This window comes from Kwoniella bestiolae, chromosome 1 (assembly GCF_000512585.2).
Source record: "Kwoniella bestiolae CBS 10118 chromosome 1, complete sequence".
Taxonomy (NCBI): Eukaryota; Fungi; Basidiomycota; class Tremellomycetes; order Tremellales; family Cryptococcaceae; genus Kwoniella; species Kwoniella bestiolae.
The window spans coordinates 5,606,794-5,633,236 of NC_089241.1; the positions used below are offsets into that span (position 1 = coordinate 5,606,794).

At 46.8% G+C, this 26,443-nt stretch overlaps 8 protein-coding genes across 8 annotated transcripts; 4 read left to right on the forward strand and 4 right to left on the reverse strand.

The window, feature by feature from the left end:
- Positions 1 to 357: 357 nt before the first annotated feature.
- I302_102110 (uncharacterized protein) lies at positions 358 to 2,905 on the reverse strand (the record flags this gene model as incomplete). The annotated part of the gene is made up of 2 exons (XM_019187490.1): positions 358 to 2,755; positions 2,826 to 2,905. 2 exons carry the CDS (start codon positions 2,903 to 2,905, stop codon positions 358 to 360), a joined length of 2,478 nt encoding a protein of 825 aa, XP_019050368.1.
- Positions 2,906 to 3,890: 985 nt separating this feature from the next.
- Positions 3,891 to 10,361, forward strand: I302_102111 (uncharacterized protein; the record flags this gene model as incomplete). The annotated part of the gene is made up of 25 exons (XM_065869416.1): positions 3,891 to 3,973; positions 4,063 to 4,582; positions 4,635 to 5,030; positions 5,086 to 5,127; positions 5,181 to 5,826; positions 5,879 to 5,962; positions 6,017 to 6,263; positions 6,319 to 6,419; positions 6,474 to 6,523; positions 6,573 to 6,644; positions 6,697 to 6,933; positions 6,985 to 7,243; positions 7,318 to 7,442; positions 7,496 to 7,764; positions 7,830 to 8,169; positions 8,250 to 8,282; positions 8,338 to 8,430; positions 8,489 to 8,551; positions 8,615 to 8,706; positions 8,758 to 8,815; positions 8,911 to 9,090; positions 9,150 to 9,200; positions 9,261 to 9,599; positions 9,696 to 9,974; positions 10,098 to 10,361. The coding sequence occupies 25 exons, from the start codon at positions 3,891 to 3,893 to the stop codon at positions 10,359 to 10,361; spliced, it is 4,923 nt and encodes a 1,640-aa protein (XP_065725488.1).
- Positions 10,362 to 11,048: 687 nt separating this feature from the next.
- Positions 11,049 to 12,841, forward strand: I302_102112 (uncharacterized protein; the record flags this gene model as incomplete). The annotated part of the gene is made up of 3 exons (XM_019187492.1): positions 11,049 to 12,158; positions 12,241 to 12,648; positions 12,749 to 12,841. The coding sequence occupies 3 exons, from the start codon at positions 11,049 to 11,051 to the stop codon at positions 12,839 to 12,841; spliced, it is 1,611 nt and encodes a 536-aa protein (XP_019050370.1).
- A 911-nt stretch (positions 12,842 to 13,752) lies between these two features.
- Positions 13,753 to 14,632, reverse strand: I302_102113 (uncharacterized protein; the record flags this gene model as incomplete). The annotated part of the gene is made up of 3 exons (XM_019187493.1): positions 13,753 to 13,908; positions 14,046 to 14,102; positions 14,312 to 14,632. The coding sequence occupies 3 exons, from the start codon at positions 14,630 to 14,632 to the stop codon at positions 13,753 to 13,755; spliced, it is 534 nt and encodes a 177-aa protein (XP_019050371.1).
- Positions 14,633 to 16,026: 1,394 nt separating this feature from the next.
- I302_102114 (uncharacterized protein) lies at positions 16,027 to 17,930 on the forward strand (the record flags this gene model as incomplete). The annotated part of the gene is made up of 8 exons (XM_019187494.1): positions 16,027 to 16,188; positions 16,267 to 16,300; positions 16,390 to 16,686; positions 16,758 to 16,928; positions 17,054 to 17,370; positions 17,432 to 17,589; positions 17,679 to 17,812; positions 17,893 to 17,930. The coding sequence occupies 8 exons, from the start codon at positions 16,027 to 16,029 to the stop codon at positions 17,928 to 17,930; spliced, it is 1,311 nt and encodes a 436-aa protein (XP_019050372.1).
- Positions 17,931 to 18,176: 246 nt separating this feature from the next.
- On the reverse strand, positions 18,177 to 20,475 carry I302_102115 (T-complex protein 1 subunit alpha; the record flags this gene model as incomplete). Its single annotated transcript, XM_019187495.2, has 9 exons — positions 18,177 to 18,536; positions 18,671 to 19,290; positions 19,362 to 19,543; positions 19,614 to 19,736; positions 19,817 to 19,968; positions 20,043 to 20,136; positions 20,202 to 20,256; positions 20,320 to 20,374; positions 20,440 to 20,475. 9 exons carry the CDS (start codon positions 20,473 to 20,475, stop codon positions 18,177 to 18,179), a joined length of 1,677 nt encoding a protein of 558 aa, XP_019050373.2.
- A 346-nt stretch (positions 20,476 to 20,821) lies between these two features.
- I302_102116 (uncharacterized protein) lies at positions 20,822 to 22,291 on the forward strand (the record flags this gene model as incomplete). Its single annotated transcript, XM_019187496.1, has 4 exons — positions 20,822 to 21,158; positions 21,237 to 21,397; positions 21,593 to 22,072; positions 22,154 to 22,291. The coding sequence occupies 4 exons, from the start codon at positions 20,822 to 20,824 to the stop codon at positions 22,289 to 22,291; spliced, it is 1,116 nt and encodes a 371-aa protein (XP_019050374.1).
- Positions 22,292 to 22,691: 400 nt separating this feature from the next.
- Positions 22,692 to 24,762, reverse strand: I302_102117 (uncharacterized protein; the record flags this gene model as incomplete). The annotated part of the gene is made up of 12 exons (XM_019187497.2): positions 22,692 to 22,757; positions 22,839 to 22,978; positions 23,066 to 23,124; positions 23,224 to 23,278; positions 23,356 to 23,437; positions 23,520 to 23,641; positions 23,714 to 23,752; positions 23,834 to 23,901; positions 23,977 to 24,034; positions 24,431 to 24,437; positions 24,518 to 24,641; positions 24,704 to 24,762. The coding sequence occupies 12 exons, from the start codon at positions 24,760 to 24,762 to the stop codon at positions 22,692 to 22,694; spliced, it is 879 nt and encodes a 292-aa protein (XP_019050375.2).
- Positions 24,763 to 26,443: the final 1,681 nt, after the last annotated feature.

Sequence of the window (26,443 nt, forward strand, 5' to 3'; positions counted from 1 at the left end):
AAACGCATTTACCATACTCCTGAAAATATCGAGATTCTATATCGATCAGATGAGTTTGTAGAAATTATATACATACATCACACAGATATACAAAAACATAACAAACATGCATATTACATTCACCATGTACTGTACTTAACACGTATTTTGTGTAGTCTCTGACGCTGTGGATTCGTAGGACTAAACAATGCTTGACTGACGGGTGTCGACTTGATAAGGTTATTGCCGACCCTTGCGTTTCATTTCATTTCGTTATGTTTATGAACTAATATACAATACTGGTCCTAGTTTTCTATAATACGGTATTGTATTCTACGATACCAAAACATCCTACATATTATGTTCCCTCTCATCCCATCAATGACTAGTCACTCTAATATGAGGAACCCCACTATTCCGATCCATCTCCCTCCTCCCGCTACCCCTCATTGTCCAATCCACCTCATCCTCCTCCTCCCCTTCCTCCTGGTGGTGATATTCCTCATGACCCTCAAAATAGATATAATAATCCTCAAAAGCTATCCCCTCATCTTCCAATTCCATCTCCTGAGCGTACGCCTCTGGATCCCACACCGAGTCTACCTCCTCTACTTCTTCTTCCTCTTCGATCTCCATATCTATCTCTTCTTGCTCGCCGTTCTCCTGCTCTGCGGACATATACGGATCACCCTCCCCCTCCTCTTCTTCTTCCGTTTGATGATGTAGCCTCTCAGAATCCTCGGTACTGGAGTGAGCAGTACCAGATCTCCCCTCAGATTGGATCAGGCTTAGATACCTCTCCAATTGGGCTTGACGTTCCGCCAGGATCTTTATACTCTCTGCGTCCTGCTTGTTGGGTATCTCAGTCGGAATGACCGGTACAGGTACCGGTAGGTCTTCTTGAGTGGTGGTATTGAACGCTCGTAATGCCCTTTTCAGATAGTTGGACCCGTTGGATCCGTTTGACCCGGAGATGATCTCGGATTCCCTCGATCCGGGCGACCCACCGGTGTTCTTGGACGATTTCTTGCGTGAGAGTAGCTTAGATGGAAACGAGGTTGATCGAGCCATTATCTTCTTCTGCGATTCCTCTTGTTCTCGCGTTACCTTCTCTTCGAGCTGGGAAGAGATGAACGCTGCTATTCGGAGATCTTCCATCTCATCTTGCCGTTTTACCTGTTCGACTTTGGTGGTCATATTCCTCTGATTGTCCTCGATTTCTCTTGAAGCCTTGGACTTGGCTATACTCGGTTCAGTCGACACTAACACACTCGATGGGAGAGGTTCATTCTGACTAGTCATGAGTCTTATGAACTCGCGTACTTCCCTGGTAGGCTGGAGACTCATCGTCCTTCCCACTGCTGTTCTTAGTAAATCATGTTTCTGCACTTCCACCAAACCCAACCCCGGTCCATGGGATTGAGCCCTCTTGCGCCGAGATTGGAATTTCCCTGCTGGTGTTGGGGAGTCGTACGGCCCTATAGCATCGTGCTCGCTATCCATCTGAACGGGCGAGGGGGATTGCGGTGGTGGGGTGGATTGGTCTCGGGGTGTCTGGGGGAACGAGGAGGAGATGATTGATAGGGCCGAGAGGGAGGAGATGCTCGATCGAGCAGAGGCGGTTGTGTAGTCTGCGGAACACGTTGAGGAATTGCTGGATGACGAGGTGGAAGAGACTATTGAGTCTCGTCTTTCCCTTTCTTCAAGTTCAGGCCCGCTGTCGAGGACAGATGGCTCTGAAAGCGATTCTTCCTCTGTCTCGTTCTCGGTCTCTTCCTCGATCATTTCTAAGGTAGGGGCGATGGAAGTCCGTGGGGATGGATCGGGCTGGTCCATCTCTTCTTCCTCTTGTTCGGATTGAGCCTCCGGCTGGTGTATCGACGCAATCATGAATCGAGGTGGGGGTAGTATGCTCTCCCTCCTATTCCGGTGGGAACATTCATCCTCATCTTGAAGATCATCATGTATCGTATCTACAAAGCTCACTCTCCTGCCAGATGGTTGAACAGCTGACAAAGGTCTCTTGTAAGATATGAAACTCGATCTCAACTCCTCGCCATGATTATTCCCGTTGCCTGATGGGTTAGGTCTGAGGCCCTTCTCAACCACATTGGAGGCATTGAACATCTCTGAGGTGAATGATTTCTCATCTGAGTCCTTCTCCCTCCTCGTATACCCCTCTTCCTCTTGTTGGAGCGATAACCTCTTCCGCCTGTAATGTATTCCCACCCAACTCGCTACGCCCAATACCAGCAGACCTAATACTACGGACAGGGCTATAGAGGGACCCAGCATGTCTACGTGGTGGTCTTGCGATTGCGAGGGGATAGGAGAAGAAGACATAATAGGTGATGAGGAACCCAGTGTTGGACTGGATCCTATCGTAGGCGAAGAAGATGATGCGATGGGTACATTGGACATTCGATTTAGGGGATCATTCGAACTCAAACCGAAATTCCTTTTGTTCCCTGAAGTTTGATGGATGTACGAACGTTTCTTCATGAGCCGCAGGTGTTGAGTCGGGTTGATATTGACCAGGTCCAACCCCAATTGAGGGGAATTCACGAGCATATTGTTCTGTGTGTCTGGTGATGGTACAGGGATTGAAAGGGGGTTGGAAGATGTCTTGTCGTATATGCTTGGTGGGAGGGTTTGGGAAGGTGCAGAGACGAAGCGTTTGCCCACGCCTAGTGAACGGGGTCCTTTGTGCGATCGTTCGGGGAGGGCGACATTATATGCTGGATGAGTGGGTTTGGCGGGGATTGATGGGGTATCACTGGATCACGCATAAGATATTTGTTAGTGAATGTGATGCTATGATACAGGGTAGAGGGGGTTGAGCTCACTTTGATTTGGATATGGTTGATGAAGGATGCTCGAAATCGATCGAGGTGAACCCCAGTCCTAGGCCTATGCCTCCTGACATTGTGAGTGGTTGATTATAAAGTTGTTGTGTCCCTACAATACTGATGTCTTTTGAGATTGAAAATGATATGAGCGAAATCGAAATAAAAAAGGAGCACTGCTCCGACACAGCTTCACAGGGTGAAGTAGAAGTAAAAAAGGGAATTATTAAGGATCAAAACAAAAGTGAGGAAACAAGAGACAACATAAAGCAGGACAGATACATTAGCAAGTTAATACATTCTGTTCAGTATATCAACAACGCCAATATTAGCTTTGGGATACTGTACCTGTAGATCTCAAGAAAGTTGCATTAAGTTACTAGCCACTTGAAATTCCAATATCGACCAATATCCTAGTTTGGCTTGTTTGGACGAGTGCGTGACGGGCTGTCAAGGATGGCTAAAGCTTGCGGACCAGTATTATCGTACTTACTCTTGCAAGTATCGATGCAGAATGACGGTTCTTATTCCCATTTATAGGGGAATGGGCGGGGCCATGGTGAGTTCCTATAAACGGCGTTGGGTGGAGCGAACGATCCGCTCATTCTTGATGAACCTACTACTGAGGTCGGAAATGGGACTGTCTTTTGGCATCTCCGAGTGATTGTTGATGACGCCTTATTGTATCACCTTGATCTTGTGAGCACGAGTAGGAGTGATAAACAAATCAAACACATGAAAGACATGCATGTGTATGCTAGTTGCCCCTTTATCCCTTTATCTCTGAATACAGGGTCTGTGCGCGCTAATATGATATGATATATCGATAGCCCTTCGGTCACCACGCGGTGTCATTCCCGGAGCACATGGTTCATGGTTTACAGTATTACAAAAAATCAAAATTCAGAATACGAGTATGATGACGAATGGTCTAATCACCCGCAATGGACTACTTCAGTAGTAGCGATAAGCTAATCAACCATCTTTATACTCTTGCTCTTTGCTCTTTCTCTTTTACGTCTCCTCTCACCTTGCTTGACCATACAACAGTCAAGTCAGTCCAAGATGGAGAGCATCAACGCTCAGTCTGTCTTCACTGCATTGTCAGACGTAGTGGACGTAGCTGCGTCGAAAACAAAGAAAAACCAGTGAGCATGAATCAGCACATCCCTCTCCGAGTATTCCTTTCAGATCTTTTTTCGCTTACTCACACGACTCGACTCATCTCATTTCATAGTCCACCACCATTCCTTGTACGACACACATTATTCTTCTTCCCCATCCTAGTCTTCATCTCAGCCGGTATACTCCTTATGTCATTCGCTATACCCAGGATATATCGATTCATCAAATCACTTTTACCCAAGAAAGAATATCAACCATTGTTAGTCAATGAGGAAGAAGATGAAGAGGAGGTTGAATCTGCCGTACCAACCCCTACCCGACCTTATATGCCATCAGGGGGACTATGGTCCGATTTCTCTGCTCATATTCGATCGATGAAAGAGTACGGCTCGGTATTATTCTTCCTTGAAGTACTTAGAACGCTCTGTATAGCTACGCTGCTCGGTCTAACGGTCTACGCTGCGATCCAAGCGGAATCTCCTGATAAATCACATCTCCAGGCATTAGACGATACTGTAGATGTTGAGGGACATTGGGGACATAAGAAACACAAGAAGAAGAAGCATAGAAAGAACAGAGTGGATGATTACTCTAGCTTGGAATGGGGTGAATTCGGTGTATGCGGGTACTACGTGAGTGATATTCTCACACGTCCTTATCAGAATTGCTAACTCCCCTTTGCAGACTTATACACTCATCTTTTCGTTTCTTCTGCTCACACTCCGCCCCGCCACACCTCTTCGAAGACATCTGATCGCTCATGTCGACACTCTTCTTTTCATCGGATGGTGTATCTACGCTTATCGAGATTTATGGCCCCTCCTTACTTACAATCTTGTACCATCGGATATCAACAACGCTGTCACATGGTCAAGAGTTGCTATACTCTCCGTCGCTGCTGTTCTGATCCCTCTACTACGACCTAGAACCTATACCCCTGCCGATCCTGCCAACCCTACTCCTGAGGATGAGATCCACCCAGAACAGACCGCTCCTTGGTTATTCTATATCTTCTACGAATACATGACAGGCTTAGTGTGGAGAGCTTGGAAGACTCCTGCGTTACCTTATGACGATCTTGTGAGTGATTCATCGGTCTCTGTAGGCCGGTCACAGATACTGACACTGCACACAGCACCCATTGGCTGATTACGATCGAGCGGAATTCTTGTACAACGTGAGTTGTTCTTGCTGCTCCGCTGGACATATCTAATCCCGTGACTATCCCAGAAACACATCGACACCCTCGATCCCGTTCGTCGACGAGAAAAGGGCCTGAAACAACGCAATCTATTGATCAGTCTTCTCGACGTGTTCAAGAAGGAAGTGGCCATCATCTGCGCCATGTCTGCTCTTTCAGCTGTAGCCGAAATGGCCGGTTCAGTCGGGATCAATCAGCTTCTCGATTACCTCGAAAAAGATGGACAAGGCGCTACTCTCAAACCTATCGTATGGGTTGCATTCCTCTTTGTCGGGCCGACTTTTGGATCTTTGACTATCCAGTACTACGTCTTCACCACCACTCGAGCTTTGGTCAGAAGTGAAGCTCTCCTTACTCAACTTCTCTTCGACCATGCTTTGAGATTACGGATGAAGGATGCTATCGAGGATGAAAAGAAGGAAGAGACCACTGCCAACGGTGCTCCGGAAATCAGAATTGAGGATGTCACTGAGCCTGCTCCTGGCGGGACTGAAGCTCTATTAGGCGATGACGTCGCGACTAACGACGACACCGAAGTCGGCAGCTCCAATGGTACAAACAAGAAGGACGATAAAGAAGCTGCTGCCGATGCCGAGGCGAAAAAGGCAAAGGGTCAAGGTCTGGCAGGTAAGATCAATGTGTTGATGGCTGCCGATGTCGAGTCGGTATTGGAAGGTACGTGGAATCCACTGTAACTGTTTGACTCCTGGCTAACAACATTGAACAGGTCGTGATCTCGCCCTCGTCTTCGTCTATACTCCTATTCAGCTCGCTCTGTGTATCTACTTGCTCTATAGGATCCTCAGTTGGAGTGAGTGGTCCTGGCAGAGTAATTTAGAATGCAGGCTGACTTTTGCGCATCTAGGTGCCCTCGTGGGAATGTTGACAATGGTTATTACGCTCCCCATCCCCGGTCTCATCACCAAATTCAACGCACAGTTCCAACATCGACGAATGGCGGCTACAGACTCCAGGGTTGATTCCATCACTGAAGCTATCGGAGCGCTGAGAATGATTAAGATGTTCGGATGGGAAGATAGGATCAAAGAGCGTATTGCCGCCAAGCGAGAGGACGAGTTGCACTTGATCTGGCAAAGACGATTGATGACTTTGTGAGTCATACTCACGCAATCAACGAAATATTTCCAACTCTGATTTGTTTCTCAGAGCTGTCATCATTCTCAACAACATTTTACCGGTCCTCACAATGGTGGTCACCTTCGCTATGTACACTTTGGTTCAACAAAAACAGCTTTCCGCTGCTACGGGTGAGTGGAATGCAGTTTGCATTTGCATACGCTATAGCTGACATGTGTCCGCAGTGTTCACTAGTATGGTCGTATTCGAGCTTGTCAAGAGTCAGATGGGAATGGTAAGCTAAACTCGCAAGGCACACTTCCAGCGCTAACATACAACTCTAGTGCTTCTATCTCATCAACGCGTTTGTCACCGCATGGGTATCGTTGCAACGAATTGACAAATTCCTCACCTCTGTGAGTATACCGATCTGTATACATCACATTGCATTAGCTGATCCACCCACAGAGCGAAATGATTGATGAGTACTCCGAGGGCAAGATCGCAACCATCAAGACTCCCGAACAACTTGAAGCCGAGACAGAAGGTTTGATTAGAATTCAAAACGCGACTTTCAGCTGGGGTCCAGTCGAATCTGGTAACACGCAAGAATTCAGTCTTCGGATTCCCGAAGTCACTTTCGTCAAGGGTAAGATCAATCTGATCACTGGTCCAACGGGCAGTGGAAAGTCTTCTCTCCTCAAGGTGAGTGTTGCTGCTTAGGAATGGCTGGATAATGGCTGAATCTATTTGTAGGCTCTCGTCGGTGAACTCCATTTCGAACAGAAACAAGGATCCTTCTTCCATCTCCCCCGAGAAGGCGGAGTGTCTTACGCTGCCCAGGAAAGTTGGTGTATGTCCGATTCTATCAAGGACAATGTCTTATTCGGTGAACCATACGAGCACGATCGATATGTTAAGACCCTCCGAGCATGCGCTTTGGAGCCTGATTTGAAGTTGTTCGATGATGGGGATAACACCGAAGTTGGAGAGAAAGGTATCACATTGAGTGGTGGTCAGAAAGCTAGATTGACTTTGGCTAGAGCTGTCTACTCGAAGACTGAGATCGTACTTCTTGATGGTGAGTAGACTTCACCACGGTGGTAGCTGACAAATCAGATATCTTCTCTGCGCTCGATACCCTCACCTCCAGGTGGATCATCGACAACCTCTTCAAGGGGGACTTGATGAAGGACAGGACCGTTCTGCTCATTGTGAGTTGCAGCATAGTCACTCTTGCGCAAGGGTTCCTGATGTCCTCTAATAGACCCACCATGTTGGCCTCGCTGCACCCATTGCCGACTATATGATCGCCTTCAACCAAGATGGTACGGTAAAAAGTCAAGGTCCGATTGAAGATTCCGAATTCCCAGATGAAGATGTAGAGAAGGAAGCCCAAGAAGACATCAAGGCTTCGGAAGAAGCTATCTCAGCGGAAAGCAAGATTGAAGAGAAGAAACCTGCCAACAAACTTGTCAAGGACGAGGAGAAGAGTGAAGGTAGAATTTCTAAGAAAGCTATGATCTCTTTCTTCAGGTAGGTCATCATGGCGGTATCTTCGAGACTTGAGAAATTGAGCTGATGTTTGCATATGTTTACAGTACCTTTGGTGGACCCATTTTCTGGCTATTGTACTTCATCCTCGTCCTGGGCGGACAAGGATTCAACGCCTTCCAAACTTACTGGCTTGGTAGATGGGCCAAAGCGTACGAAGAGTCTGAACATCCTGAGAGAGTCTCTGCGGTATATTATCTCGGGTTATACATCGTCTGGGTACTTTTGAGTCTCGGCTCTTTGGCTGGTTCAGCGGTCTTGTTCTATGTTGGAGCTATCAAGGGATCAAGGAAAATCCACAGGAAATTGACGGATATGATCTTTGGATCTTATATGAGGTTTTTGGATTCTACGCCTGTTGGAAGGATCATCTCGAGGTTTACCAAGGTGAGTTGCGTTATTTCAAGGGCTATACTTGTGTTTGGTGGAGAAAAATGCATGCGATAAGCTGACGCTACGTTGTGTAGGACATGAAAAATGTCGATGGATCATTCACCGATGTGAGTTGCTCTCTTCGACAGATATTGTTTATCCCACTGACTTCGATATCTGCAGACTTTCTCCGAAGTCGCTGATATCTCCGTTGGTCTGATCCTGAAATTCGCCGTCGTCATTGCCCTTGTACCGATTTTCTCGATCCCTGCGGTTGTAAGTGGACTCGATGCTTTGCGATGCAGCCACAGTACTGATCTCGATCTGTCGATAGGTCATCGGAGCGGTTGGTGCGTTCTTGGGAGAAGTCTACATCCACAGTCAACTCAGTGTCAAGGTGGGTCGACGACATTTCCGAAGCTGAGCCCGAGTGACTGATGATACCACTGATTGCAAATAGCGAGAAATGTCAAACGCCAAGAGTCCCTTGTTCTCTCACTTCTCAGCTGCGGTCAACGGTATTGTTTCCATCAGAGCCTATGGTGCTCAACAGTGAGTATTGTCACACTTGATCGGGGCGTCTAAGCTAATATTCGTGATCAGAAAACTCCGAGCCGAAGCCCAACGAAAGGCTGATAAGTACACTCGAGCTGCTACTGCTGTGAGTGACCCCATCTTCTCATGAAAAAGACTGTCAGCTGATGTATTTGTGATGCACAGTTGTGAGCTATGTATTCCAACTGGTAATCATGAAAGCTCGCGCTGACTTTCTCCTTTAGCTATAACCTCAATCGATGGGTGACTATCCGAATTGACATGCTGGGAGGTCTTTTCTCGGCTCTTTTGGCTGCGTTCTTGGTTTATGGTGTCAGACTTGATGCTTCTACTACTGGTTTTGCGTTGAGTCAAGCTATCTCTTTCTCTGCAATGATTCTGGTGAGCTGCATCTGCGCGTTCTGAATTTAGATACGACTGCTGACGAGCCAATGTCGTAGTGGTGGGTCAGATTGGTCAATGAGATGGAAGTACAGGGAAATTCAGTCGAGGTGAGTCATTGTATGTCTTGTGATAGAGCGATTGTCAATTGACAAGGTGATATGTCATAGCGAATCGAAGATTACCTCGTAATCGACCAAGAACCCAAAGCGATCCAATCGAAACAACCTCCCGCCTCATGGCCAACGTCCGGTTCTATTGTCCTAGATAAGCTTTCAGCTAGATATTCACCTGATGGACCTACCGTTCTTGATAAGTTGCAAGTGAACATTGCCAGCGGGGAGAAGGTCGGTATAGTCGGTAGAACGGGTAGTGGGAAGTCCACATTGGCTTTGGCTCTACTGCGGATGATACCTACTGAAGGGAGTGTCGTGATTGATGGGATCAAGACGGAGGATATCAACCTGCATGCTTTGAGAAGTCATGTTACTATCATTCCCCAGGATCCTGTGAGTTTGCCATGGCTGTCATACTCAAAATAAGGTGTAGAAGAAGAGCAATCATTGAGAGGGAAAGATAGCTAATCGTTGATTGTATGAGTATAGGTTCTCCTATCAGGTAGTCTCCGATTCAACCTCGACCCATTCGGGGAACATGACGATGCGGAACTGAACGATGCTCTCCAAGCTTCCGGTTTGGGTCAGACTCGAAACCCACCACAGGAAGGTGGAACTGGTACCGTCAGCGGCTCAGCTACACCCCAGAGGTTATCGCTCGATACGCAGATCGCTGCTGGTGGAGGTAATTTGAGTCAGGGTCAGAGACAGTTGGTCGCGCTTGGTAGAGCGTTGGTTAGGAATAGTAAGATTTTGATTTTGGATGAGGTGGGTTCGGTTTTCTTGTCATGAGGGGATATTGCAAACTCCCTCGTCTCTGACACTCACCCATGAAACGAGGCAATGATAGTTGGAAGGGCATAAGCTGACTTGGGCTTACCCGCTGAATAGGCCACAGCATCAGTCGATTTCGAGACCGACGCATTGATTCAAAGATCCATCCGGTCATTACCATCCTCCACTACGGTATTGACAGTCGCACACAGATTATCTACCGTGATGGACTATGACAAGATTCTGGTGCTGGGTTCAGGTAAAGTGCTGGAATTTGATTCACCCAACAATCTCAGAAGCAACCAGAATAGTTATTTCGCGAAGCTGGTTTTGGCCATGGAAGGTGGGACTGTTAGTAGACAGTCTGTTGCTAGTTCATAGTTTCGTCATAGAATAGTTCACATCGGAAGGGGAAGGATATATCTGTCAAGTGTAGATGAAATGCATTTCTATAACTGATAGTCAACTGAGCGTTGTCGAGTACTGCGGATACGACGAGTCTCACGAGCAGAGAGTATGACTAACCGGTTAATCCGTCACCATTACGATTGGTTGATTAACGTTGATTACAAATTAGACCAATATTCAGGGTCCAAATTACAAATGTCGAATACAATCGAAACTAAAACAACTCTATTTCCACAGAGCTCGGACCTTTTTCCCTCTCCTCTTTTCACTCTCACCGTCTGACCCCCTCTCACTTGTCTTTTACCCTCTCAACCAGATCTCATTCTACACTTATCATACCAACAAATCAATATCTCATCATACTGTATCCTGATCACACCATTCGTCATTAACCCACTCCCACCACCACACTCATCTCGATCACAAACTCACTAGCACTCTCATTCAGGACCCAAGGTTCCCGCTCCGACTAGCAAACACATCAACTAAAGAGAGGGGCCACTCCATCTCCTTCTCAACTCAACTTACCGGTACTGCACATCCGATAACGAGACGAACACAGTGACTACCGCCTATCACCTATCTATAGCGATAACTATATCTGAATGATCCCCCTTTATTCAACTACCCACCTCGTCGAGGTATCTCGATAATATCGTCATGAGTAGACGACCCAACGACGGTCCCCCCGTTGGATTCTCCATCAACAATCACATACCTGCCCCACCTAGCGAGATTAGCAGTAGTTCAGAAACCACCTCTTCACCTTACATCCCTACTCCGTTATCTACCACTTCGATATCTGATTTACCCTTACCTAGAATAACTCACCACCAACAACATCAGCGCAATTATCAGAATCAGAATCAAAATCAAAGTGGTCTGCACGAACCGCCCTACATCCCATCAACATTCCTCCCTTCCTACTACCCCGAATCTAGATTTCCCCATCAACACACAAACCTCCATTCGACCCTCTCGCCCTATCTGGCAAATAGGATACCCGACATACCTGAGCTGAAAGAGGAGGTAGAGAGGCATAACCATACCCCGTCAGTCTGGGAGAAGATGTCCAGATCTGGTCCCTCCCAATTCGACCTACTTGAAGGTGTAGCTCTACCATCTTCTACCCCTGATTCAGCCCTGGCTTCGTCCTCACGTATAACCATCACTGATATGGATGAGAACGACATGGGCGGGATAGGAGGGTATAACACCGGAATAGCGTTGATGGACTTGGCCGATAGACCGAATGTCAAATCCACCGAATTCCCTCCATCCCCTCTCAATTGGAGTACCGCGGATAGATTGGGAAATGAGAATGGGAATGGGAATGGACTGACAGCATGGCAACCCGGTCCATCCTCCATCTCAGCATCGAATCTCACCAGATCTGAAATACAGGACAACTCACCAAATTCAAATCGCCAAATCTCATCCTCTGCTTCACCCCATTACTCTTCGCATTCACAACCTCAAGCCAACCCCTCACCCAGATTTCACCCGTACTCCAAAAACCCCCAGATCACCTCCTCGTCCGCCTCCCCTGCCACCTCGGGATCGATGTTACCCCCTCCCAACCCTCCGCAGACCATGTCCATGGGCAGATCATGGTCTGAACCTACTTTACCTGAGAACACGCCGCATAGTGCTGGATATCCCGGTATGATGTATGCCAACGTGCCTCTGCCCGAGGGGTACATGTCTACTCCGCCTTTTGGGGGGAGAGCGGTGGAACCTGTTAGGGTTGGACCTGAGGAATTTGCTCAGGTGAGTGCAAGCAGCTTTTCCTGTGCCTGACAATTATGGTGAGCACCACGAACACAAGCTGATATGGATCTCGCACGTCTAGGCATTCGAAATGTACAGTCACATATTATCTGCTCTCCCATTCATCACGCCCTCCACCCAGCCCGAGCCATCCCCTTCAGCCAACCAACAATCCTTCGAGTCATTAGTATCCCTCGCAGTTGATTCTCAACAATTACTAGCTGGATCCACCGCTCCTTTCTCGGCACAGCTATTCGCGGCGAACGACGGAATGCAAAGAGGTAAAAGGCGGAATTCGACTGATCTAGGTCCACCAGCTGGCCAAGGACCAGGTGGACCAAGTGGGATTGCACCGGCGCCGAATGTGAGCGCGGACGCACAAGGAAGTAGTAATAAGAAATCAGTACCGAAATGTCTGGGGTGCGGGGCGACGGAAACGCCCGAATGGAGGAGGGGGCCGATGGGGCCTAGGACGCTTTGCAATGCTTGTGTGAGTGATATTCCCAATCAATCCCAAACTGCCACGACCTTATGGCGGGGTATCATTTTCTTGTTGGGATATGGAAACTGATTCCATTGAACTCGGACAGGGCCTCGTGCATATGAAGCTACAGCGCAAGAAGAAAAAAGCAGAAGAGAAAGCTAGAGCCGCCGCCGCTGCTGCTGCTGCTTCAGCTGGATAAGTGATAGTCCATCTGGAAAGGGGGGTGAACTTCACTGTATATTGTGTATCTTGTTGGAATGTCGATAATCAAGATCAGAACAAGCCACTGTGAAAAATCAAGATTGGGGTTGGGAATAGATTGGAAATGATCATGATGACAACCAGAGAAAGATGGATCAGTGTGAATACCGAGAATCCAAATATCCGGCGAACTTGCTCGGGAAAGAATTAGAGTGATTGAGGCGATGAAGGTGTATAACTTGTGGAAGACATGGAATGGACAATCCGAGATACATAAGTGTGAAATGGGACAAGAAAACACTATGGAGGAATTAAAGATCTGAACCATCGAATTCAACCAGAACAAGGAAAGGAAAATGGAAAATGGGAAATGGGGGAACAGGACCTTCCATCACATCTAATGGAAGGAATTGTCTAGAGAAGGAAATCATCATCATCTTCGGTTTGTGCGTCTTGGACCTGGAAACGGAAACATTGGAAATAAACCTGCATGAGTGGATAATTGGATCTTGATTTTGGGATCTTGTGAAACGCTGTGACACTTTGAATTGTTGTATATCGATCTATCATGAGAATAGTGTTATTATATTGTTTAACTCAAAGCCTTGGATCTGGGGAAAAGGGGCAGAAAAGGATATTTGTCGAGTACAATATTGGGTATATAAATCGCAAATCATGGTAGAAAATGCATATAGAAGATAAAACTGTGCAGTGTGTGTATTTTGTTTTGTCGTGCATTATAGGCCTTTTTGCCTTTTTGACTTTTTGCCTGTTGCCTGTTGCTTGTCGCTTTTCTCATCTCAGCTGCTGGGGCTGGTGTGTACATGAGAAGCTCTCGTGATCTTCTAACTTGTTAGTTCTTGATGCAGGATTACGCCTTGACATGCGATAATGTACATATGCTACCCGCTACCTCCTCAACCACCAGACGACTACGAAGATCCACAAGACCAATAACAAGAACCCCATGAACCAACACCAATTGCCTCCTTGCCTTTTGGCCATCTTGTTCATTCGGCGGAAAGTCCCTCCGAGGAAGGTCGAGGTGGATGAGAAGGAGTCGTTCTGATCAGTGTGGGAAGAGAATTAGCATTTAGCGAATGGGACATGGTCGGAAAGCGAGGCAAGAGATACTTCAGAGTGAGTAGCCGTCGAGGGTTCATACTATATTTGCATATACCAAGGGATATCAAGACACTCACCATGTTACCTAATAAAACGTTGCTATCTCGTACTTCACTTCCTATACCGACTGTTATCTGTAATGTAGGAGAGTGCTGATCAGCACGATGGTCATCCTACTTTCTTCAAATATCGTCCGAATTGATCGACAGCCAGATTGACCATCTTGTTGACAACCATCCCTTCAATGTCTTATCCCATCACATGAGACTGAGAACCCCCCTTCATCAAACAACCACTCATACCATTTTCTCACAGATACCTATCAGAGACACCCCAAACTCACATCCTTCAATATCTTCACCTTCCCCAAAAGCCCCTCCAACCGCTCATCATTCTGCCCCTCGACCTCATGCGTCGTTCGTGAATACCCACTCCCCGGCCCGCCCCCTCCCCCTCCTGCGAAGGGAGCCTGACCACTGTTCATCCCTCCTCCGAAGGGAGATTCAGAGTATTGCGAGGCTGTTGATCCGGGGCGGGGGAAGGGTGATACTCGGCCTGAGGAGGGACCTGATGGAGGGTAGAGGATCGGAGAGGGGGAATGGGAGTGGGATTGGGCAGTGGGATTACGCTGGGAGAGGGTTGTTAGGCTGCGGGGGCCAGTCATTGTGAGTATATGACGTCGGGATAGAGGGGTAGATGGGCATAGGGGACGTACCGACTCATTTTGTCTTATATGATGGAATGGGGAGTATTGGGTGAGAATCTATTGGTCTTAGAACTTAACGGAGATACGATGATTCGTCTGATGGTTTTGAGGGTTTATGATACTGGATCAAAGTGAGATGTGATGGTTGATTCAGTGTGTAAAGTCTGATAGCAGGTCGACAAATATTCTTGCTTCGCTCTCTGTATGAGATGGTCCTATCAATGATGAATGAATCGTTTGTGATTGTTCATGAAAAGCACTAGGAATGAGATCCAAGTTCAAGTTGTCGAAGTGCTTAGACTTATGCTCGTGCTCGCTCAACGAGTAAAGTGATTGATGACGCATAAACTTTATGTTGGAACGTGGTGTGGCGTTTCTGCGTTTCTGCCTCACCTGAACCAAACATACCAATCTACCTGAAAATTGCCCTTGTATCACGTTCATCTCTCGATACAGCCATCCAGCCTTCGAGAAGAGATGCATGGAAGCCTCGTAGCGTACAGACAATGGTCAGACTTGACCTCAGCGCATGTCTCTCGGCCACAAGCTACATATATATTGCAAAGGAAACCCCTTTGTCAAAGGTTTTATCGTCTAGTGGTTAGGACACTTGGTTTTGAACAGCTTCGTTCGAAATCTCCTCCCCTTGAGCCAGACGGTTCCAAGTAACCTGGGTTCGAATCCCAGTAAGACCTTGATTTTTTGGTGTTTTTTGAACTCTTTTCATGCTTTCTAGTCGCAGGTTAGGAATGATATCTACTCCAGGTGTTCGGATACAGATATACTTGGGAATATGGCTTGGGCTTTGTTACAAGCAGTAGCACTGGTCTGCGCGAATGAATATGTTTGTTGTACACAGACGACAAGCAAGCAGCGAGTGTGACTTGGTGAGGTAGCACGGTCAAATCCGAACATACCGGATATCGGAGCTTATCACGCATTTAGCCGGGAGATCACACTCACTCGAGCGTGAATTCATTTAGTCGATAGCAACGTTGTTAGCAATGCAGTATTGCGAGTAACCAGCACCACTGCTTGGTATTCATAGTCTATCACACAAGTAGAGAGTAATATAGACCAGATTACAGTCAGGACCAAAGGTTATACCCATCGATATCACCTTATCCACAATCACGCTACCCCATCTTATCGCTCGGGCCATTGTGACATTACACGTTCTTCCCACCTTCCACCTTCCCTTGTCTCTGTGAAGTGCTTAGTTTCCATAACGAAACAACGGTCGAGTCGAGTGATCCTCAATACAGGATATATAAGCGCGACTATCTCATCGGATCTACCTCTCTTGTTTTCTTCTCCATCATATCATCCTTGAAATACCTATATCCATCACCATGTCCACCCCAGCTATCGTAACCTACCTCAGATCCCTCGAAGCCGTTCGAGATAGGTCCAACCAAGTGTACGAGCTAGGTCAGAGAGGTAAGCTCAATCACTGGGATTTCGATGAAGCGAAATTGAATGGGGCTGTCGATTATTGTATCAGGATTATCGAGGTGAGTGCAAGTCAAGTACATCTGAACCCCTCTCACGAAAGTTGATCATGGCATTGCTGATTTGGTTTGTATTTACAGAGAGACTTCGGTACGGACTATGCAAAGATACCTCGTAAGTGCTCTTCTGCATTACACAAAATGTTCATCATCCATCAACATCATAAGAAACCACTGATGTATGATGATATACATCCTACACAGCCCACTGTCGTCGAAATCACTTTATAACCCCCTCTCGTGACCGAATCTCCCTTCTTCTCTCCCTGCCCAATTTCCCCACTGACCCATTACTCCGCGCCTCATCTCTAATCGACCTATACCTCGTCTCTGTCCTCCTAGATGCGGGAGCAGGACCTGACTGGGTGTATACCGAGACTGATAAGGAGGGAGAGGTAATCTGGAAAGGAGGTAGATCAGAGGGACTGGCAGTGGCGAGTTATCATATGTTCGTTGAGGGTTTGTTCTCTAGTGATGGGCAAAACAAATTTCAGGTCGATTGTGAGTCATCCAATTCCACTTGTCGTATATGTATCGTTGAAGAAGACGGGCTGATCTGGTCATGCGTGCAGCCAAGGGCTTGAAGAATCTCACACCTGATATTCTGGCTAGATACCTACAAGTGTCCGAGAATAATCCCATGGCGGGATTGGAGGGGAGGTGTAATCTTTTGATCAAGCTTGGTGATGCGTTGGAGAAGAGACCTGATATTTGCAAGGATGGTAGACCAGGTGATATTTTGAGTGAGTGATTCACCTCTGCCTTTCTCCCCTCGTTCCTACCTGTACCATTCCACACCTGAATAATATCCCATCTGCAAGCAGGTGAGCTCCTTCTGAAAAAGCTGATGTAATTGAATTGGCTGCAGCCTACTTCTCATCAAGAATCACCAACTACACCCTCCCCCTCTCATCATTCTGGTCAACTCTCTTCGAGCTCCTCCTGCCAATCTGGCCCTCACGAACCACCCTCCCCACCTATCCTTCCGAACCACTAGGGGACGTCTGGCCTTGCGCGTCATTATCCAAATCTCTCGATGAATCTGGTACGAAGAGGGAAGAAGGCGACGATTATGTCGTTTTCCATAAATTGACACAGTGGTTGTGTTACTCTCTTGTAGAAGCTATCGAGTCGCATGCTGGTTGGAGGGTTGATAGAGGGAGGGGACAAACTGGATTACCCGAGGTAAGCTAGTTGGTTCCAGGCCTTGTGACTCATAGCTGATACCCTCTGATCCACCCTTTAGTACCGAAATGGTGGACTTCTCGTTGACCTGGAGGTATTAACTATCAAACCTTCTTCGCTCGGCTCCAATGCCTACCCGAACGGTCAAGATAAACCACCGGTGCTTGAACCTTCTCATCCGGCCGTGATTGAATGGAGAGCGATGACCGTGATATGTCTGTGAGTACACTATACATCATCTTCGGGGTTTGCCTTACCAATATCGCTAGAAGCAATAGCTGATCTCGTTCATTATATCCCCGGTTTAGCGATAAGATCCATCAACTCATTTGTACCAAGCTGAACGTCTCCACTGACGTACTGGGTCTAGCCCAAGTGCTGGAAGCTGCTACGTGGAAAGGCGGACGGGAGATTGCTAAAGAGAAGAGAGCAGGTGGAGGACGTGAGTGGATATCTATCTTGTCTATCGAAAATCAAACGGATGTCTGACTGATGATTCTGATCGATTTGTTGGTCTCTCAGCTCCCGTCGAAATCATCAGCGATGGTACCGTTTTCTAGGTTCGTTTCTTTTCTCAGCCTATGTGCTAGTTCGGCCACCTCTACGTGGTTGATGATTGGGTGTGGAGCATGGAACGTAGACTGTGAAGCTATCGTTATAACCATCATACTTCTGGTCCCGTACTTAGACTGTGCAATTGTATATATGCATTTTCATTACCTTCATCTTCTCAACTCAAACAACCCACTTGAGATGAGATCTAGGTCAGAGCCATCGGACTATTCTACATGGTTCACCCCAACTAACTAATGACCATGAGGATCAACCTCCTCCTTCCGTTCCGGCGCAACCTGAATCGAATCATCAATCCTCAACAAACTAGTTGAAGCCTCCAAAGCAGATTTCAAAGATTTTATCTTTGAGATGGTAGGTTCCAGGACACCGTTCTGCCTGTTATCCACCACTTCACCATTTATGAGATCTAATCCGTAGAACATTAATCCCCTCTTGGGATCGGACAGGGGGGCGTTCTGAGCGGCATTGTGGTATGCTCGGAGTTTCGCTACGAGGTCGGTAGAGTCTTTGGCAGCGTTCAGGGCGAGGGTTTTGGGGATGGTAAGGAGGGCGGAGGCGAACTCGGCTATGGCCAATTGTTCTCGGGAACCCTATGGTAGGTATAGGTAGTTAGTATCACTACGGGTTGCGAAGGAAGTTCTTTGAAATGGAAAGTAGGATTGGAGGGTAAAGGAGATACGCTGTGATGTTGCAAGGTCTCGTTTGAAGAAGAGATCCCACTCACCAAAGTAGTAGCAAAGTTCTCTAAGTAGATACTCAAAGCAGTTTCCACAGCTCCACCACCGGGTACGACACTCCCACTTTCCAATGTCCTCTTGACGATTGACAGGGCATCGTGCAAAGCCCGTTCCATCTCATCCAACATGTAATCGTTTGCTCCTCTCAGAATGATAGAAGAGGAATTGACGATCTTGGTGCCCTTGACCAAGATCAACTCGTCGTCTGAGATCCTTTCTTGCGAAACTTCCTCGGCGTATCCTAAAGAAGTAGCTTCGAAGGTTTCTTCTCCTTCCAAGTTCGCTAACGAAGAAATGAGAGTCGCACCGGTAGCTTTGGCGATTCTCCTGAGATCTTCCTTTCGACATCTCCTTACTGCCATGGCACCAGCTTCGACGAACTCCTTCAAACATAGATCATCGATACCTTTGGTAGTTAAGATGACGTTCGCACCAGCTGCTAAGATCTTTCGGACCCTCTCTAAGGTGATTTCTGATTCTCTAGCTCGGATAGCTTCGAGTTGTTCGGGATCGTCGATGGTGATGTGGACTCCGAGATGCATTCGCTGTTTGGCGAGGTTCATGTCGAGACATGCTATCTTGGCGTTGGTCACTCGGAGTTTCATGGCTGGGAGGTGAGGGACATTAGCAAAGGTGCGATCACTGCAACGAAGAAGATCCAGTGCCTAGAACACTCACCATGAGAAGCAACAGTACAATTCAAAGCGTAACCTTTGACCATGAAACTTTCTCTTGCGGATTTACCATGAGCCTTCAATACGTTGACAGCTTTGACAGGGTATTTCTTCTCTCCTTTGGCGTTGATGGTCTTGACAGCAAGCATAGCGTCGACAGCGAGAGGGGCAAAGAAGTCATCGTCGCTATGCGGATTCAGAAACGTCACATGTCAGCTTCTACCAAGGAAAAAAAGAACGGACCAGCTGTACTCACGCAGCGAGGATCTTCGAACTCATCGAGGTCTTAGCTACGTTGACCAGCGAGTCTTTACCTAGCTTATCAACTTTGGTGGAGAGCTGCTCGGCCATGAATCGACATGCTTCTTTACATGCGAGTCTGTGTCAAGATGCATCAGTATACAATTTCGGCGATTTCGGCATGTAAGAGACAAGGAGTTGACGAAAGATAGACCCCACCTGTATCCAGTTATCACGGTCGTGGGATGAATCTTATTCCTGACCAACTCGTTGGCTCTCCTAAGTAACTCCGATGCGAGCAATACAACCGAGGTAGTACCATCTCCGACTTCTTTATCCTGTTGAGTAGCTAGTGATACCAGGATCCGGGCCTACACCATATGATGTTCAGCATGAAGTCCCTCCTCGTGGATGAGTGCAGCCCAATGTAGAATACAATACTTACAGCTGGGTGGGCGACTTCCAATAACGATAAGATGGTAGCTCCGTCGTTCGTTATAGTCACATCTCCTACGTTGTCTACCAGCATCTTATCCAGACTGACAAAGCATCACACATCAGCTCAACGAAGTCATCGATGCTCCGAATAGCTGACCGAACTCACCCTACAGGTCCTAAAGACGATTTCAAGATGTTCGAAACAGTCTGACATGCGGTGACTACACTCCACAATCGTATCAGCTACTTCCTCGAATCTGTCCAGGCCAATGTGGCTAACTGACCATTGGCATCTCTAACCTCTGCACCACTACTTCTCGTACCCCCCAAGAAGAGGCCCTAGCACATGAACGAAGATACATTAGCTTAATCATTCTCCAAGCTATGCAGATATGCTAGCTCACCGCTCTGGGATCACGTTGATACATTGTAGACGCCATTTCAGATCTTCTCTACTTGAAGGTGATTTGACGGTCAATGTGAGTGATGAGTAGGTGTGTATGAGGTAGTGGAAAGTTGAAGAAGGATTGGAATGCACCCTCTCACTCAACTTTTGGTTTTGATCAGAGACGCGAAAAAGGATAAGGATAGCGTGGCGACATGAGCTACAGTAGTAGTAGTAGCATGAGGGAACGGGATCAAATTGATAGTATAGCATATAACCTCCACTCTGGAGCAGATGAAGAAACGGAACATGACTCTGCCTATAACCATCACCACAGGATATATCCAGAACCTATCGATGCATCTCTAGACTGTTCAGCATCACTTACCAACAGTATCATCATGGCAAGACCAATAACATCAATGAGGGTACTCCTCAACGCACTCCCACAAGCATCATGTAGAGCTACACCCAATCACCGGCTAACGACCAAGATCAAGATCAACCGGCAAATCACCATACCCTTTTCACCGAAGCATTCCATCAGGTCATACGCTACCCATAAATCCACCGTCAACCCCAGTTCGGACGCTACGGCAGACCTACTGAAGAACTCGGGGGCGGCGAGAAGAGCTGCTGAGGGACCAGAGTCGGTCGGGCCATTTCCTCTTGGTGTAGGCGCAAGTGGACGGAGGAAGACTTGGAGGTCGTGGAAGGAATTGGGGATTGGTGGGAAGCGTGAGTATAAACTCACATCGCGCTGGGCGTTCTAAATCAGGGTGATCGTATCCTGATGGTTGCGACGATTGTCAATAGTGGTACGAACGACTCAACAGACAGGGAATCTAGCGGTAATCTTGATAGGAGGGACGTTATTTGTCATTCTGACATTATCGTTGACCACCGAATTGTTCGCTACGAATTCACCGTCGGTGCTTTACTCCAAAGCAGTGGATATGATACGTGACTCAGACGCTGTGAGTGATGCCTTCCACTTCCGTACTACTAGAGCTACGAGTGATTCGTCTATCTACTTAAAAGTAACGTCGTACAAAGATTGCGACTATATCTCCATCGTCACTTATCCATTCCCTCTCGCGTTGTACTCGTTCTATATTCGTAGTACTCGACTTGTCAAATCCGTTTTAATGCTAATACTCCAGAACCTGCAGCTCAACCCCCACCTCCTCCCCCCACTCAAATTCACCCACACCCCCTCCTCCTCCGCTCCCGTACGCGGCAGCTCCCCCATCCCACACACATTCGTGAAACACCCCACCTCGGGACGAGATCACATGCTCCTAACTTTCTGGGTACATGGGCGAGGCAAAGATGAGCCTGAGCAATTGGGGTGGTTGAAAGGGTTTTATAGATCTTTGGAGGGGTATGGTAGAGCTGGATTGATCTATGTAGGGTTGATCGATGATACCAATTCTCAGAGTGAAGTAGACAGATTAGAGGAGAAGGAGGCTCCGCAGTCTTTGAAACAGAAACAGCAAGATGCGGAACAAGGTACCCTTGGGAGATGGCTGGGTGGATTCACATCTTCCCTTCGAACCTCTACACAGGGAGGGAAGGGGAAACAGAGTACGAGGGGATTACCTCCCCCTGGGACTTATACGATTGGTGAATGCAGAGCAGAGTATGTAAAGGTGAGTGAGCATATAACAACCATCGAACTCAGATGGATCTGTCTTGTATGGTATATGCTAATGATTAGTGTTGTTGAGCAGAACGCATCAGGTCAATATACCTTATTATCCCTATTCGTCGATATACCTTCATCTAGAGTGTCATACCCCTCCCGAGCGGTGATTTATCAGAGTCCCGAGGCTACGACTGAGGGTTTGCTTGGAAGTAGGATAAGATGAAGAAGGAAGATGCATGATCGTTGTACCGCTCCTTTTCATGTGGTGAAATCCTGGTCGTGTGTTCATTGATATTATTCGATTATACTGACTTTTTGACTACTTATATATCTACGAAGACGGGTATAGGCAAATACAATGTCCCTGCATCGAAACAAAGGGTATATAGGGCAGGCCCGGAATTGAGTACGGAGCTGACGAAAGGATTGTATTATGATACCAAAGATCCCAAAAATGAGTTAAATTATAAGGGAGAGAGAATGAGAATGACCGTTGTATCGTTTGAGGAATACATTTCTACTCTGCTTGATTTGAGGATGGGGCGACAGGAACACAAGGTCACAGAGTTGAATGAAAGCAACCCTTGGAGTACTGTACTGCCTTGATCCTACTTCCACTCCGCTCAGCAGACCTTCGTAGCGTACACCGCGATCAACCTCTGATAATACCCTGCATGAGGATTCGAGAGCTACAGTACACCGAATCACACAAAACACAAAGGTAAGCTTACACCCTGCTATCCGGAATGAGTGGCATCGATATAGCTTACCTCAGCCAAACATGATTGCATCAACCCCTCCAACTCATGTTGGTTATACCCGTATTCAATCAGTGTTGATAAGATCTTCTTGAAATTTGCAGATAGTAGATTAGGGTGTGTCTGACCTGATCGAGCGACTGTGAGGGGGTCTAAGATGGGAGTAAAGGCGAATTAGCAAAGTGCATGAGTGGGTGATGTCTCTACATGTAACACAGATCACGGAAGAGAACACCTACCTCCTCTGGTATATGAGTACGATGGCACGGCCAGCTGCTGACAATAGGGATTTGATGCGCTACAATCGGTATGTCTTAGCTTGTGCTCATACCCGTCGACAGGAATGAGGAAGATCGATGTGGATAGGGATGGATGGGGGTGGGATTGTGGCACTTACAAAACCCCCGAGTTGGCTATTGAGTACATTATCTTGCTTGGGAAATCGACATCGACTGTACGATTAGTTAGATGTTGGTATTTCTTGTGGCCACATTTGATGTGGATGCTTGAGAAGGAAAGGGAGACTAACTACCTTTACTACCGAACGCAGCATTCACACATGCGTCCCACTGCTTCAGGCTCCTTGGTATCTCTTGATCTGTCGATGATACCTACATGACATTGTACTTCAGTGAACGTTGACGTGATATTTTTGATGATCATACTAAATGTCATCGGAGATACTCTACTCACATAGCTCGTCTCCACTTCGGTAATCACCATTAACCCACCAGGACGCAGTACCATAGCTAGCTTCTCGATCAGTCGGACATAATTCGATATCTCCAGTAAGAGTCCTTTAACATGTATAACATCTACAATGATAACATAATCTCAGTTCAAGGTCGTCATAGCGATGTGCTGAGTGTACTGGGACTGGGACTGACCGAATTTGCCTCTTGGCCATGGTAATGGTTCCTCGACATCTGCAACCAAACAGCGCAATCAGCTCGAATAGATAATCTTGAATTACTCGTTAAAGAGGCAAAAGGTATCGACAAACTCACCAACAGCTGCGAAATCGATATTACCAAATTTCGATTTAGCATCGCGATTCATCAATCTCCAATCGATACTGTATGTCCACGCAACAGGAATCATGTTAGCTACAATGTGATAACTAGTCAACGTGGCGGAATACATTACATACTCTACACCCAGGACATCACTGTATTGATGAGTATTGGCCAGTTGTATAGCCCATTCGCCTGTTTATTCGATACGTATGATATTGATGTTGAGGTGTTCGGATTTCGGTTATATTGATTGAGTCGATTCGAGGTTGAAAGGTAGGTAGGCAAGGGAGGGTTGAAACAGATTAAATGGTTGAACCGTTTCAAGAAGTGGCAGGGTGAGGGTGAGGGCGCAAGGTAAAGGGTAAAGTAGACGAATGAAAGACGAAAGGTATCAACGGAAAAGAAATGAGAATTCGGCAAAAATGCGACATGAAAGTTGTAGTCGTCAGGGTCGTGGTTGTCATGTTGAGCGAATGTAAACAGAAGTGTTGATCAGTATTTCGCTGAGAACGTTTCATGTTTCACCCTCCCTCCCCCCCCCCCTCCCCCCCCCACGTTGCCCGTTTGAGAAAATACAGCATAACATACCTGTACCCTGAGATCAAGAATAACGAACACGGATGTAAACATCAGCTGCGGATTACAGGAAGGATGGAAGGTAGATACTGTACTCACCGTACCAACATCCAACACTGCCGTTCGTCTTTGAGTCAGGTGAATGTTGTATAAATGCGTGTTGATCACTTCTGAATGGTATGGTTCGAGGATCGTTTGATGTAAGACGTGAAGTGCGTTCAACCTATATTTTACGTCGTTTTGAACATCAGCGAGGGAGAGTACACCGTAAGGAAGAACACTCGCCTGTCTCTCTCGGATAATCCTGATGAGGCTGAAAATCGTCTGCTGAAGAATGATGGCATGATGGTGAAGGAGGGAGTGGAATAAGAAGAAGTGGAGTGGGTGATTATTGAGAAATCTAAATTCGAGTCATGTCGAAAACGAAATGTGTGTGATACATATGGTATGAAATGGGGATGTCCAATATTATCATGTCTGGTCGTGGGGGTATATGTACTGTACAATAACTTGATGATCAAGTTCTTGATCGATGAAGAAGATTTAAAGTTGAGATTACCAGGAGGGGGTAATCCGAAAAGGAGGAGCGCTGATCATACACCAAAATCAAGGAGCAGTGAACAAGGACAATGCCTGTTATGTATGTTTTGTCTTTGGATCGATGATCAAACTATGGGGTATATTCTGCATTTCATTTTTCGTGCTAGTGTGAGGGGCGTAAGTTGAATGGTGTTGTAATTAACCATTGATGATGATGTTGATGGTGATGCTGGAGTGCTGAGCCGATCTTTATGCCATGATTCATCGAGTGAGCTGATCTGATGAGTTTGTGATCACGATTACTGTATTCTGTGGACAGACGGGGATAGTACTTCCGATGCATGTCTGGGCAACTGAGTCTCTAATTTATTCGCTTCAGCATGCGGACTACACGGTATATTTGAAAGCGATGGTCGGCAATTGCGATAATGACTGACTGATTGATGAATTGATGGATTGACAGGTGAAAGAAAAGTAGAAGAGAAAAATAACATTTAAAGTTGAACACCCTCGATCATAGTTGCTTGGATCGAAAGGAAAGGGAATTTTGTTGACCGGCCCGAGAAACTAGCATGCAGTGCAAAGCGATCCCCCACTCCCACCTGGATGTGTGGTGTGTAGGAAACGAGGCATGTCCAAGAACATATGGGATCACAATAAAACACAGTAATGTACAGATCCAAAAGAAAGTTCGATCATCACCCTCTTTCTGATTGATGGATTTTCATGATTGATGGATGTAAACAGATTCTCGGCTCGGTCTCGACAGTCCGCATCTTAACATGACATGTCATTTGTACCATCATGAAACACAATGTTGGATGATCATCAACTTTTCTTTCTATTCTGTGGCATCCGTATTCCGTATTGGTTTGATGCCGTCAGCTTTCCAAGGAGGGAATCACTCCGAACCTTGTCTCGTCCAGGGTGGTCGCACTGGCCCTGTTCGAGGGTAAATGATGATTGATGATGATATCAAACGCACTGGACGCCAGGAATCTAAAACTTTAAAGGGCGGAGATGAAATGGGCATTGGACTTGTAGTACGGAAAGGATGAATTGATGGAATGTGAAACAAAAGCGAATAGAAAGCAGACCCCATGCCACGGTGGGGAAAGTTCGTTGTGATCTCGGACACCTACGGTGATTCAACTCGGGCAGGGGTTATCGATGCATTCGGCTTAGGTAGACGCACAGACATCTCGCTTTTTCTCGTCGAGTTTGTAGAGGAGCGATCTGACGATGTGTCGTCTCAGCGTCTATACGGATGGGATGATACACGATGGTCAGCCATTGACTTGACGATCGTAGGAACCAAGAACGACACCACTCGAGGAGGTAGAAGTGGTTTAGTAGTTTAGCAGATTGATCATCCTGGTTTAGATTGAAACGTCAAACCCCGATAATACGATACTGGGGGGGGGGAGTGTCTATCAAAGGGGGTTCAAACTCGCTTAACATCGAACAGGGGTCCGAGCGTCGTCA